Source organism: Balearica regulorum, chromosome 23 (genome assembly GCF_011004875.1).
Source record: "Balearica regulorum gibbericeps isolate bBalReg1 chromosome 23, bBalReg1.pri, whole genome shotgun sequence".
NCBI classification, from domain to species: domain Eukaryota; kingdom Metazoa; phylum Chordata; class Aves; order Gruiformes; family Gruidae; genus Balearica; species Balearica regulorum.
The window spans coordinates 1327691-1342733 of record NC_046206.1 but is presented as its reverse complement, the minus strand read 5'-3'; the positions used below and the strand labels follow the sequence as shown (position 1 = coordinate 1342733).

Below are 15043 nucleotides of genomic sequence, written 5' to 3'. Positions count from 1 at the left end.
GTTTTACAGAGAAGGTGGTCAAGCACTGGAACAGGCTTCCTAGAGAGGTGGTCAATGCCCCACACTTGTCAGTGTTTAAGAGGCATTTGGACAATGCCCTTAATAAAGTGCTTTAACTTTTAGCCCTGAAGTGGTCAGGCAGTTGGACTAGACGATTATTGTAGGTCCCTTGCAACTGAACTATTCTGTTCTGTTCTATTCCATTCTATCCACTTCCTACACACCTGGAAAGACAGATTTGGAAGCTTTGTTAAGCCTTCTGACATAAAATGGTTAGGTGCCCTGCAGAGTTGACAATGTAAGTGTGAAAAAAGTTAGGGCCTTTTATGCTAAATTTCCTTTTCAGTACTAAGTCCACCTAGTCTGCTTTATGATTGCACTCACACATTAGCTTGCTTTCCTTTTAAAAATGCCATGCTCATTTCAATGCTGCAGCAATCTTTCCTCTCCCAGTTCATGCCTGTCCCTCTCCAACCACTTCCTCTCCCCTGACCCATCTCACACTGGAGGACTGGTACCTTCTTGCATTTGGATCTGAGGAATCACTCATGGAGGCTTTGCTCATTTCCACTGACTAAACAAGGCAAAGCTGATGGTACAAGAGCACATGTGTCTGTTGAATGAGCTGCACGTTCAGTGACAGTCACAGACCTTTTACGCACACAGCGTGCAGTGGATGCGCAGCTCAAACCAGAGTGTGGCCACAAAAAGTGAGTGGAAGAATGCAGGAGACAAACTTCTGTCTCTTGCTTTCCCTTTGTATATGTCTTAAATGTAAAGTTGCCTTATACTTGTGGAAAGTTGGTTAAATTTATTACGTGTCAAGCAGCAATGACTGCTCTGCAAAGGGAACTGAAGACCTTCATGAAACGTTAATGCTTGTCCTTCACTGCACTTGCAGTTCATGAGATTCCTCTAAGGAATGACATTTTGAGATGAAGCTGCTGACTTAGACTGCTATGGATAATAACCGTGCTGTTACTGTTCTATTTATCCCCTTAAGAAGTTCTGGCAATGACTAACTGATGACTCGAGTTAGTCAGACATCCACTCTTTTAAATGATTGATAGGTGCATGAGCAAGCTTACCATAATCCTACTTGAATAGAAAATGGTGTCATCCTGAGCTGTTACTTGGGAAATTTCACTCCTGTTTCACCCTATGGGATGCTTAATTTGTTTTTTCAGAAATCTGAAACACTGACCAAGGAATAATTCTAGCATGATGCAAGCTTGGTGTGTTAAAAGTAACATTTTCTACGTTGCGCAAAATATTGCCTAGTATTCGTTCTCAGTCATTTTATTATAAATAAAATTTTTAGTAATAAAATACTTATTTGCTTCCTGCCCATTTTCACCAGACTGGTGCAAAATTAATTATGCAGTCAGATTTTGTGTTTGCAATAGAAAACTTTTGCAGAAACTTTCTTGTGTTGCACACCACTGCCATTTTTAGCCTGAAAGTTCAGGTTACAAAAACATTTCTTAATAACGCTGCTAGAGGAACTGCAGCCACAAAAACATTCTTTGTACACCAGCCTTTAATGGACATTGATGGCTTTTGCTGTGCTTCAAGGAAAATGATTCGAGTGCTTCTCACGAGCACCGGTACAAAGTTGCTCTTCCAGGCCATTTTCAACAATCGGCTGCATGACACAAACTGTGGGGCACACATGCCCTCTTGTGGTCAATGTCCTTGTACGTAATAGTACAGCTGTGATGCTCGACTAAACGGAGATGTCGAAGAGAAGAAACTGTAAAATTACCTCGCCTTCTAATAACTTCCAGAGATGCTGAGCACATGCAGCTGACTTTGCCCGAGTTCGATAAGCCAGCAGCTCAAAAGATCAGGGCACACACTTAGTTGCCAAAACATGGCTTTACATGTTTACACACCTGAGCTCCAACATCTTGCTTGAGCTTTTTCCTCTCATTTCCTGTTTTTTAGTGCCTAAAAGATGCTTAGTGCCTGGCACAAAAAAAAAAAAAAAAAAAAAAAAAAGATAAGAGACCAAGGATACAAGAGTAAAAGTGGATAGACACACAACTGCTTCATAAAAGAACGCTAGTTACTGCATCAGAAACCCCGGACATTGCAAGTGCCCAGCAATGACTACTCTCCTATACCAGGATTTTCCTTTTCAGGAGAAACGGTTGCTAACTACATATACGGATGTCATTTTCACAGCAGAAGGGTTTTTTTGTTGGTTTTTTTTTTAAGGGATTACTTCTTTCAGGGCTTCATCTTGCACCACCGTCTGGTGGAGGAACAGTGTGAGGTTGGCAGACACTCCGTGATACTGCAGATACGCAGGACGGAGCCATTGTGCACATCAACCTCACGTATAACGTTCAGGAAGTGAGAAGCAGCTGTGGCAACTGACCAAAATATTTCCATGTTTGCAACAGACAGCAATAGCACACAGATCCAGAAAAGTCGTCTTGCATATTTACACTGGCAGAATGCACTCATGGCCACGTCGTTGCATTCATTTCTGTTGTTTCAGTCCCACATAAAACACTTTCTGCCAAAGCCTTTGGGACACCTTTGTTTCCTGGTGGCTTATGCAAATTGGTTTTGCTTCATTTTCCTATTTCTTTACTTCCATGCAATGGAGAAGAGCAAGCTTTTAGGGAACCCTGTCAAGAGGTAGATTCATTTCAGACGTTTCATAGACAGATTTGTTTGGCAGCAAAATGTTGCTCTCCTGGAGCCAGAAATACTCACCTGCAGAGCAATAGGTGGGTAATATTTGTGTTCCTGCTTGTCATGCTCTATTTGCTTGGTCATTCTCCCTCCATTACCTTGTCTCTGACCAAAGAAGAAAAAAATAAAAACAAAACCCAGATGGATCCAAACCCTGGAGTTTAGCAAATCCCTAGTGTCAAGCCAGACAAAGCAGATATAATTCTTTGTGATTTTAACAACGTATTCTGAAGAGTTCTGCCTTCAGTAAGCATTTCACAGTGTCAAGATTGTCTCAACCTGCACCTTTCTTTTAGCTCTGCATTACGTCTTGTATGCCTTCAGGCAAAACTCATCCAGCAGAAGACTGGCACTTCACTACCACATCACATCTCTGTGCATCACAGTGTACACAAGGTATCCTAAACAAAGGAAATAAATACTCTTAATGAAAATGTTCAACCAAGGAAAGGAGATGAACAGAAATCTTTCCTTGCCACAATACAGCAGGCTATTAAATAGGGGTGTTTGGCTGAGAAATGACATGGCAATCTTCAAGACTGCTTAAGACTCAACTAAGTAAATCTGAACTAAGGATTTCAGAAGTCTAAACAGGCCTATAAAGCTTAAAAATTTCCCTTGGCTGTTTAAATCATAACACTGAGGACTAACTTCGGTGACCAGTAGTTCCTGCCTTCTCACAGTAAGTACTCCTGTCTCCTGAAGTCCTGTGCTTGACTGCGATCTATGGACAAAAGCTTTGTTGAAAAGTTGATATAATTGCAGCAATACAGAATGGGAAAACTCGGGGTGTTGTGGGTTGGTGGTTTGAGGTTTTTTTTTTATACACAGACAGATAAACAGGCATTTACTATTTTTATTTGGCTTGTGAAGAGGTCGAATGTGATCTGACAGAATAAGTAAAAAAGATTACTTGCTACACACAGGGCCAGGTACAAGAACTGCTCGACCAAACTGTATCTTTAATCAAATAAATGTTTATACATCATGGCTTAGTAGAGACATGCTAAGATGTTGCATAGATCTGCTGGACAAGAAAATGAAAATTTTCAATTTTTCAATTACAAGGCCTCATTATTGTAGTCTCAAAATCACTTCAGAGTCACTCATTTTTAGATTCCAGGCATCCCTGGAAGCCTGTGAAATGCTGTTATTTCTGTTTTTCACATGGGACTGAGACACTCGGTAGTTAAGATCAGACTGAGACAGAGTACAGAGCCGAATCAAATAGCCCCAGATACGTGGTAATGTCCCAAGCGCTTTCTTTTCTTCAGCACAGATATGTGGCTTCCCAGTGTTCAGCATACTTGGTTCCCTATGCGGCACACCCACTTCTTCCTCAGTTCAATGGGAGACAATCAAATAAAACTCCAGTTTTAAGGAACAGCTCCATTGCTGGAATAATTGAAAACAGAGTTAAGTGCAGACAAAGGAAAATATGCTGGTTTACTCAAAGCTGAACATATTTGTCTTGAGAATATACAAACCAATGTATGAAACAGCTGAGATACCAGAACAGACAGGACAGATAAATTTTAATGGCCTAACTTCGCAGTGTTTTCTTCACATACACAGCTACGAACATTGAAAGATCCCTAGCAAGAAACTATAGAGCTCTGAATGCAAACCTCTAAGCATATTCATGACTTCAGTATTAACAGCTGGAATCAATTCACATAAGAAACCCAGACTAGCTCTGTACTGAAAAAATTCCAGAGGCCACACTGCTGCTATCAGTATTTCCTGACCACTGACTTTGCCTTTAGAATCTACGACTTGCTGCAGAACTTGTGCTCCAGACTCCACATGTCCATTTAGCACCACTGTGTTCAGGTAAGGACAAACATCTTTAAAAAGCAGAAAGTGCAAACCAATGCTGTGTTGCCCACCTATAGCCTGAAGCAGCTGGGGAGCACAGGAATGGATTGTGCCTGTTCATTGCACTGGGGGGAAATCTTGTATTTGTAAATGTATTTCAATTTTGCAGTTCCCAGTGTTAACATCAAACATTGTACAGAAAGTAGTCCTTTATGGACCCAGATCATGTGCTTATTTGATAAATCTGATTCCCTTCCTATTCCTTTCCAAAAGCTTTGGCAATTGCAAGTACCTCCAACTTCCTATGAACTTTTACAATGGAATTCAGCTAAAGCAAGCACGTATCCAGCAGCACATGGGATTTTGCCCTGAGCATATTCAAGTCAATATGAAGTTTTTATCCAAACTCCTGTTACACTTAGCCGCACTGACAAATGTGACCATGCAGAGACCTTGCCATAGAAGTTAGCTCCAAGCTCCTATGAAGGTTTTTGAGTCCTTGAACTGTGAGACAAACATTGATCTGATCCGACTCATGAAAAAAATGTGTATCAGAAAGCCCTTGCAAAAACCAAGTTAATCACGATCCCAGGTTGTCAGCACTGCTCCTGAGTCCTCTTTGCTTTCTTCTCAGCAAACAAATACAGTGATGCTCTCTATACTAAATGGCACAGGAAATTACGTTCACCTACCTTTTCATAAATTCCATCTCTATGGAGATTAACATCAGGATGTCAGTCTTCATGGAATTCAGTACATGTCACAGGTCCAAGAAAAAAGATCCAGAATAAAACTGCAACTGGCTATTCCTTCTACAAGAATGGAATTGGTATGCGATTTGTAATTTAGGCCCAATTCGCACATCTCCGGACAGCTAACCAGGCTGCTGTAATTCCTGAGACCAATCAGAATGCTTTGGAGTAGGCCATTCCCTTCCTTCAGCATTGCAGAGAAGTCCCTCGTTCCTTGCTTTGCAATTCCTTTTGCCAGAGGATAAGTGAGGGAACACAGTTAGCCTCATGACACCAAAGCCCTTACTGGGATTCTTTAAAAACCGACCTAATGGCATAAGTAACACACCGTTATGTGCTGTGACTCACGTACACTGCCTTGGCAGTAAGAACTAGGAGGGAGGGAAAGAAGCAGAAACCACACTACTCCCCTCGTGAAGCGTCTGTCAGTGTCGTGGGCAGAAGGTGAGGAACGCCAACACAGCTGGGATATGGGCTGGCAAGGAAACGACAACCAACCTGTGACCATGGCAGCTTTCTTGGGGACACCAATGAGAATCCAAGTGTGACCAGTGATTGACTTGTGACTTTTTAACACCTTTGAAGATAAGTAGGTCAGCTAAATAAAGAGGGATTTCAGGCTGTCCTTTAGTTTCAAAGGCCTATGTCTGGAGTACAAAAAAAAGATTCAAGAGTAGTAACAGGACATTCCTGGGGCAAAAGGGGGCTTGATGCAAAGCAAAATACATACATTCTTTTCAGTTTGGACCTTTAAAAACCCATATTCTTTCAAAAAGGAGAAGACAGGGGCAAGGCAAAACCAGGATAAACATCACATATACTATTATTAAAACAAGTGCATAGGGAGGGCAAGTTAACTTGTATTGCTATTCACTTTGTCATCCGCATTCCAGGCCATCCCTTAATATCCATAAATCTCATTCTCCACCCAGGTTGATTCCTTGCTCCTCCCCACACGATCTCCACACAGCTCATAGATATCATTGGTCACAAAGCCACTTTCAGTACTGGCCAATGTCACAAAGCCACTCGTTGATGTATTAATTGCCGCATCATCATAATCCCTGGAGAGGCTGTCAAGCACTTTATCTTCCTGTGTACGGAAGGAAGAATTCTTAGTCTCAGGCCTGGTTCCTGCCAGATCTGCTTCTGATTGCTTCTTGATCACTTTGTAAATATCCAGATTTGGACTGCTCCTCCTGGGGTTAGACAGCCATGCATCTTCCTCCTTTGGACTTACATCTATTCGCTCCTGTCTCCTTAGGGATGGAGGAAAGAGGACGAGTCATAATATGCTTTTTTACAGAGACAAATACAAAACAATATCACACCTCTTACAATAATTTAATGATGACCCTTGAGGAAAGCCGACACTCAGAGTTTGGACTCAGCATGCCATTCGTTATTACTTGCCATTCCAGATATGTGGCAGCAGGCTGCACACCTGGGGCAGTCCCATGGCAGGACCTGCTGAAGTACCACTTGCACCCTTCTGCCAGCTGAGATGCTAAGGCAGCAAAACTTGACACTGACACTCCCCAAACCACAGCCAGCATCCCCAGCAGAGATACTGTGCACACAGGGAAAGCAAGGAGAGGAAACTGGTTAACGTTAGTTGCCCCAAACTTTTATCCTTTTATTTCTATTACTATGTTTTTCACTTTTGAAGGGGATCTTCTGATAATTCAAATCTTTTCTTTAATAAGAAAACTGAAATGCTAACACTTCAAAATCATCATCTTGTTTTATACTATTCCCTCACTACTATGTGTCTCTGAACATAATAAAATGGCATAACGTGATTTACTTAGTAAAATTTTACTTCACAAGTAGCGCAGCCTGGAGCATCCATGACACTTTTTAAACATTTATTTGGCTTAAACCAATCCTCCCCAGAGCATCTTACAGCATCCTGAAGCTAGCTGTAAAATGATTGCCAGGACAAGATATCACAGGGTCACTCGTAACACAAAAATGTCACTTACCTCTTAGCGAAAAGCCAGAACCAGAAGATGGCTGTAATGACCATCAAGAGAAGCAGCACAGGAATGCTGGGAATAAGGATGTAGGCAAGACTCTGAACAGGTTCTAGGGGTAAAAATGAGATTCCAGCTTTTATTCACTTCCAGTTGCATTTGATATGCATAACAGTTGCAAAAGGCAGCATCATCACACCTCAATGGGCTTCTAGTCTTGTTCATAATCTAGCAGTATCTGCTTCTCAAAGGCAGCAAGTCTAACAGAGACCAATCATCTAGTTAAGCAGGTTAAAGTAAAATAAGCTCAAATCTTCAACATGAGGACCCAACAAGCCTCACTATGTCACTGTAAGAAGGCAACAGTAGTGCAAGTTAATGAGATATGCTCTCTTTTAAAAGCTTAGGAACACCCAGCCAAAAGATTTCAGAGAGCAAAATGTCTTTTATGATCTGTAAATTTGTAGGGGGAAGTCAGTGTGGTAAGAAGAAATTTAAAGTTTTTCATAGTTAATAATAGATTTACAAACAAACGTTAACAATTTAGAAATTCAAAAGTGAGAGAATAAATTTTTCAGACTCAAAATACTTTGCACAGCTTTAGATTTAGAACATTTTGGTAGTCAAAGCAATCAGTTTAGGTTTGTACCGGCAAAGATTTGAAGGAAGGTTTTTTTTTTTTTCAGATGTGCTTGTCTAAATTCAGTCTTCTACAATTAGGGTCAAACACTTCAAACTGAAATGTTGACTGTTCCCAGCCATGTGTGAGAAATGTGGGCCTGCGTAGTTAGAGCGAGAACAGACCAGCTGTTGAATGCACAGCATACCTTTGGCTTCTGCAACTGTTACATTAGCGTCTTTCGTGTGGCGTTCTTCTGGGAATACTGCGTTCAAGGGCTCTGTTGCAACATCTGGAAAGAAGCAGATTAATTAATTTTGTAAATGTTATCTGAAAGAGTTTAAGAATCACAAAAAGTGAGGGTGAGAGGACATTGAAGAGACTGGCAGCTGCAAAGATGCGTAATGTGTGCTGGTACTCTCTTGCTTTGATTTCTGCAGCATGACCGGTGGTCCCAGATACTGCATCAACAACAGGAAGACTGTGTTTCTACAGAATGGATTCTAGAATAGCACCAGGGAAGTGCAAACTGCAGGGAAGCTTCTTGCTCAGTAAGCTTTCAGTCTGAGTGTCCACGACAATGAACGTAACAGAGAGTGTTTCTACTGAAAGTTAGCATATCATGAAAAAAAAGTCTCAAATAAATACCTGTAACTCACCTCTTTGAGAATTCTCTGTTGGAGCATTCGTTGGCTTCTCTGAAAGAAAAAAAGATATGCACAATTTCCTCATAAGCTTGAGTAGGGAGACCAAGCGTACTGAATATAGTCTAATAACATGTGTACCCTTCTTTAGTGTTCTCTCTCCCTCAGGCCCCATTTGAGATCTCGAATACTTTATATGAATTCTCAGAGGATTTCTATAAGTCACAAGGCAAGTAGTACAGATATTAGATACTGAGATGGTTTTCCCCAGACTTGCATAAATTTAAAGATACCTGTCTCCCACCAGATCTTTCCAGTGAAGCTCACAAAGGGTTTCCCTATCTGTCACTGCAATCTCCTCATACCTCCTCTTGGGGACTGGGAGCAGGTTTGTTTTTAAAGCTACAGAATGACTCATTACCAAGAGAATATTTGCAAATGAAGTTATTTTTCATGTTGCATCTGTCATCGTTCCATTGAAACGTGTAAGGACCTCCGACACCTGGTGGGGCAGATGGCTGGTGGTACATCACAACACAGATTTCACTCCCACAGGATGGCTCATCTACATACCAATTCCTAAGAAAATACAACAAACATGTCAAGTAAGACTTGACATTGCTTTCCATGGCACTGCAGAAGCTCAGATCGGAACGCAGCGTACGGGGCACCACAGAGGGCAGAATCAAAGAGGATTACAGCTCAGCACCCCCCACCCCATCCCACCCGCACTCCCCGCTTCCACTGTTTAAAAGTAGGAACAATAACAATACAATTATTTACAGTGTATCTTCTCCATTTGGAATTCTTACTTTTCAAAGAAAACTCAGCGAGCAAGGTGTTTAAGAAATATTAGAGAGTGAAGGGCTGAGTATCTCACTGCCTGAAACTCCTCCATGAGACTGAGTAAAAGCTCAGGACAACTTTGACTTTCTCTACACAATTGTAGACCTGTGCAAAATCACCTATCAAAATTATTTTTGTTCTCTGGCCTCAGTGCCCAATGCCTGCAGAATTTTCACACCTATTTAATATGAAAATGAAAAAGCTAAAGCAGATCTGGTTTTGTCCATCTAGAAACACACTCAGATGAAAAAACTGTGTCTTGCAGATAATATATATTTTTTTTAAAATAATAAACTTCACCAGTAGAAAACTGTGTAGGCCTTTCCAAGTAGTACACAGGAAGGAGGCTTCACTACTTAGCACTCTGTAATACAATCATTACTGAAGAGGCATTTCATGCATCTCAGAGAAACAGTTTTAAGACTGTCCTGATTTTGAAAAAAAGTTCAATACCTACTGATTTTGGAACAACTAATGTTCTGCATGCCAAGCACTTTCTGAAAGCTGATCCATACCATATAAATAATTGCAGATGTACCAAGTTATTCAACATGGGAAAAAACCCACAGGTTTTAAAGCAGTATTTTTTCAGTCATTACAATGCTGTATTCCTCCCTCCCCTCCTTCATCCCCTAGTGCCCCCACCCCCACCACTGCCCTGATTTTTCCTTGGTGTTATCATTTAGCATAAAGGCAGACTTGTCATACATATGACATGTTGCCATAAAATATTTATGAACGTTTGGGTTATTTCAAGAAATTTTCAGTTCAATCACTGTAAATGCAGCAAGAAGTTCAGGATAATGAGTGAACATTGTGTAGCTTGATTTTTTAAAATTACTTTAATCACAGGTTCAATAGGAAATATCTACCAGGCAAAACTCTCTCGAACCTGAAGTTCACTGTAGAGCTGGCACCTTGTTGCTAAGGCTTTAATCAACCTGGCACTGTTTAGAGCAGATTTTCTACTTCTGTACCACAGAAAGGCAGACCTTGTAGGCCTGGATCTAAAACTATCTTTTTTCTAGAAAACTGTAACTCATGCTTGAAATCAAAGCGTAATTTAGCAGAACTTTTCAGGCTAAGCACATTTTGGTTCTATGCTGAACAGACATAGGAAAGTAGTGAAAACAACTCCAGAAAACTTGTATTGGTTGTAAATGTTGTTGCCTTTATATTTCAATCACAGCAAATGCTGTGGTTCCACTTGCCTTAAAACATGGAGGCAGAAATCTAAAAAGTGTTGTCAAAATTTTAATTTTTCATGTCTACTCTAAATACTGCAGCTCTCCAATTTTACTGTCTCACAGGAAAAACAAATGCTATCCCCTCAGCAAGTAGAAGGAGAAGGGCCCACCACTCAGGACATCAGGGACAAAACTTCAGGGGATCTGAAATGCAGGAACCGTCAAGTCAAAGCACGTATTTTGTACATGCCTAATCGGAGATTTTTAAGACCAGATCACTTGTTCTTCCACCTCCTTTTAGCAATCAAAAATTATCAATCTAGCTCAAGCTACACACTCTAGGTGCCTTATATAGACCAGAAAAGAGAGGGCAGCATCTCTAGCGGGTAATTTGTCTACCCTTGACATCTGGATGGGATGAATGGCGCTCTGAAGATACTACCACTCTTCAGTGACTGCAGAAGGAACACAGATGACAGCTGGGACAACACTGCTTGATTCTTTTGAAAGAATCCTTTCTGACTGCTAACAGCAGGTGACAGTCTCTGACCAGGTTGCTTCCCAGTCTCACTCATGGGTACCTACCGGAACTTGGATGAGCTGCCATCTGACCAGGAGTAGAGGTTCTGACACTCTGTACTATTGTCTACCTCCTCCTTTTTTCTCCTAAGCCCTATCCAAAAATCTCCATCAGAAGCTAAGAGACTCTCAATAAATTTTTCAATCAGTCTTTGCTCTGCTTCTGTTTCAATACTGACTAGATGTCCGCCATCAGCTCTGCAGGCAAGGTGTGCTTCTTCATAGCTGATCCTGCGTGAAGTATCATGAAAATAAACTATTTTGTAGCATGGTTGCTGTGTTCCACTGCGGCAAACTGCCTGTCCTGCAGAAATGGAAAGAAACCTGTTACAGAAATTGTGCCTCTTAGTACCAAAGGTGAATGCTAATACTTCCATTCGGTTGCATTTTGCACTGTACGATAGCTTATATGGAAAACACAAAACAGGTAAAAAGCCTCTTGTATTACTGGACTGGCAAATGGCATCTCCAAACTCTTCTTACTGCACGTAACAGTTTAGGTTGATCTGCACAGCACTGTTCTTTTATGTCCCGCACTTCTCAGCTCCCACAAGAATTTTCTGTGATTTGATGACCCTAGGAGTTCCTTACAAAGAAGCAATGCTGTGCCAGAGAGCAAGCTGACGTGTACAACCTTTTAAAAAGAGAGTTCCTTTACAAGGATTCAAGGAGGCTTTTAAAATAATAATAATAATATCAACAACAATAATAATGTTATATTATTATTATGGAACTTAAATGTCTAAAATTAGCGATCGCCTTACACAAGCGGAGATAACAATCATTTATCTTCTGGGGTATATGTAATAGTTTCATGGAGTATATACTGCAGAGTGTCGAGATGCGTTCACGCAGTCCAGTTGTAAGCATTGCTCTGCGCCATAATGTCACTACGGAACTATGATTCCAGGACTGCCCAGGAAGTAAGCAGTGCCTGTTTTCAGGCTGTCATAAGCGAAGGACTTTCTCATGCATGAAGCAGCATGGCTTATTTTGATTAGAAGGAAAGTAAAGGTCAAAGTGAAACGATACACAATCCAAAAATATGCTCTCGTATGTTTCTCAGCAGAAGAGTCCCAATATTTAGACTGTGGAAACAAACAGTTTTGTTTTACTCGGTAACTATTTCTTTTCAAACACACCACAGACACAATCTGCTAACCTACATGTTTTTGCAGAAGAAAAGCATTTAGCAACATTTGTTATGTACTCAGAACAAACGGGATGTGAGGACAGGTCATTATAAACCCCCCCATGGCATATATGCTGGCTTTTCTTTATTCTTACGTGTTCCTGCACAGCCACTCTAAGAGTGGGAATTTAAACACCTTTCATACTGGCATTTTTGAATAGTTAAGCACTTAGAATCACAGAATCTGCTAATCTTTTACACAGAAATTAAAACTGGCTGTACTGCAAAAGCAGTATTTAAAAATATATCTCTAGGCATAACCTGTGTTTCTCTTGGTAACTTAACACTCATGCAGACTTGGTGAAAAAGGCAAAAACCCTTACCTCTTCTGAGGGATATGTCCACTGCTATTGTGGAAGACATAAGAAAAACACACATGGCACATCGTTATTAAAAAAACTGCCGCAACTGCTTAGAAATAGGGTCACAAACTGCCCTTGGGTTCTTTTCTGATACACAAATACTTTTTTCCCCATTAACTGCCAGAAAATCTCTGTCTTACCAGCCAAACTTGCCATTGCATTCAGCTAAGGAAAAAATTATTGTAGTTGATTACTGTCTAGACCTCATTGCTAGTTAGGTTTCCAAATATAGTTTAGGTAACAGAGGACAATTGGTTATGTAGCTCTAACCAGTGCTAAAAGGGTTCCTTGTGTTTTCCCCTTATCTCCTCATTGCCTACATGGGATCTGCCTCAAAGCCTGCTGACTTCAGTGAGCCTTGGTAACGTGAGACTAGGGGCAAGTCAATTATACTGAGAAGTAAAAAATTCCTGAAAAGAAGTACATCTCCAACCCCACAGCTGGCAGCTGAGCCCTCTCACTCACTCCCACAGAAGTCCTGCTGCAGACAAGACCATGGCAGAATTCAAAAGGTATTTATAGATATAATAAAACTATTTGCCTTATGAGGGAATAACATCAACATTTCACAGATGAGAGTGTTCAGGCTTTCTGCTGAATATACCAACCTATCAACTCAGGCAGAAACTTGCCCCAGACTGGCTATTCTGTGCCCTAAACCAAGACTAGACTACCTAGCTTGGGTAGTACATCCAAAACCACTGCCGGCCCAACCTTGAGCTGCCATATACCTGTTCCTACGAAAGGCATCTAAACAGGTGACGCTCCTTTGCGGAAAGCCAGGAGGGCTGAATGATAATCAGAAGAGACTTTGTAGAGGAAGAGTAAGACAACCTAGTGTTGGCCGAAAACTCAGCCAGGCTGGGAATTACCACTGAGGGTCGGATGACAAGAGTAGTTCTGCTAGCCAGAGCAGCATCTCAAGCAGCTCAAGAGGCAGAAACGCAGCAGAGGGGGGAGAAGGGTTTCTCGTTGGAAGAGGAAAGTGAAACCGCACTTTCGGCGTGCCCCCTTCACACCCCGAAGGCAGGGGTGCTCCCACCCAACGCGGAGGACGCGAAGGTCTCCCCAGGACAGGGCCAGCCCCCGCTGGGGACTTAGGAGGGGAAAATTACCGCGCGAGGTAGCGCACACGCGTCCTCGCCTGGGTCGCAACGGCTGCCCCAGGCAGCCAAACCCTCCAGCGGCCGGCGGAGCTGGCGTGCTCCCTTCGAGCCAGGGGACGAGTCCCGGCCGGGCTGACGAGCCCCGTGTCCGGCACCTCGCGCTCCCCGGCACCCCCAGCGCCGGCCCCGCTCCGCAGAGCCGGGAGACCGGCGGGGCCGCCACCCCGTACCGCCTTACCGCTGAGCAGCCGTGTCGCCGCAGCCCACCCCAGCGCGGCGGCGCACAGGGCCGCGGCCGCCAGCATCGTCTCCGGCTCCGTCGGCGTGCGCTGGGCGCCCGGCTCGCCGCACCGCCCGGCCCCATGCGAGTGGCCCGCGTCCCTGCTGCCGGGCGAGAAGGGAGGGAGCGGGGAGGAGCCGTCGCCTCCTCCCTCCCTCCCTCCCTCCCCGGGCTCCGGGCCAGCGGGCCGGGCCCGGCTCAGCCCCTACGCGGATAGGAGGCGGCAGCGGCGAAGACCCCAGGCACAGCCCGGGGACGGGGCCCGCCTCCCCCGCTGCGGACGTTTCCTCCGGAGGCATCTGCCTCTCCCGCTCCGGGGCACACGCTGAGCCCGCGCCTCTTCCTGCTGCCCCCGTTCTCCGCTGCTCCCTGTGCCACGCTTCTGCGTGTTTCCCCCGGCTGCGGCCTTGTGACCGCCCTGTCGCACACGCAAACGACCTCTCCGTCCCCCGCAACGTGTGAGTGATAGAAGCCACAGCTGCAGTCCCTGAAACCAAGGGCTGACCCTCCCCATAGTGACGCGCAGCTGCCTTTGAGAAACTGCTTCAGGACTGAAAACAGAACACGGGAACTTTGTTTCAAACATTAATAAATGCTGAGCCGGCTTCCTGGTGGCTAGGAAGCTGGTGTGCACCTCTTTCCGGGAACACCAGCTCTCCAGCAAGAGTTTCGTGGCTCGGCCTCGAAAGAGCTTTTTGCGGTTGCAGGAAGGGACAGAGCACCAACATGAACGAATACAGGAGCTTGAAGAGCTACGGTTTCTGCTCTGACACTACCTGGGGAGGATACTTTAAAATAGGAGATTAATGATGTTATGAAAGATTTAAAACCTAGACCAACTCTTTGGAGTCCAGTTGAAGAAACTATTTCTGAAGTCAGTATCTTAAATAGAGAAAGATCCTTTAAAATATCATTACGACATTCCACTCCAGGTCACCAGAAGTCAGGAATCTGAGAGGCAGGTGATGGAGCTGAA

The 15043-nt window shown here is 43.3% G+C and overlaps 1 protein-coding gene across 6 annotated transcripts; it reads right to left on the bottom strand.

Moving 5' to 3' along the window:
* Window positions 1–3548: 3548 nt before the first annotated feature.
* LAYN (layilin) lies at window positions 3549–14460 on the bottom strand. Of its 6 annotated transcripts, XR_012838768.1 has the most exons (9): window positions 14026–14186; window positions 12643–12666; window positions 11134–11431; window positions 8937–9094; window positions 8531–8569; window positions 8080–8163; window positions 7262–7364; window positions 5217–6535; window positions 3549–4101 (listed from the first exon to the last, which is right to left on the bottom strand). XR_012838768.1 is itself a non-coding variant. In XM_075774645.1 (8 exons), the coding sequence occupies exons 1-8, from the start codon at window positions 14090–14092 to the stop codon at window positions 6178–6180; spliced, it is 1131 nt and encodes a 376-aa protein (XP_075630760.1). In that variant the 5' UTR covers window positions 14093–14186; the 3' UTR covers window positions 3549–6177. The 6 variants fall into 6 exon arrangements, 4 of the variants coding, with proteins under 4 accessions (XP_075630760.1, XP_075630761.1, XP_075630762.1 ...); XR_012838769.1 differs by lacking the exon at window positions 12643–12666 and having other exon boundaries at window positions 14026–14189; XM_075774645.1 differs by having other exon boundaries at window positions 3549–6535.
* Window positions 14461–15043: the final 583 nt, after the last annotated feature.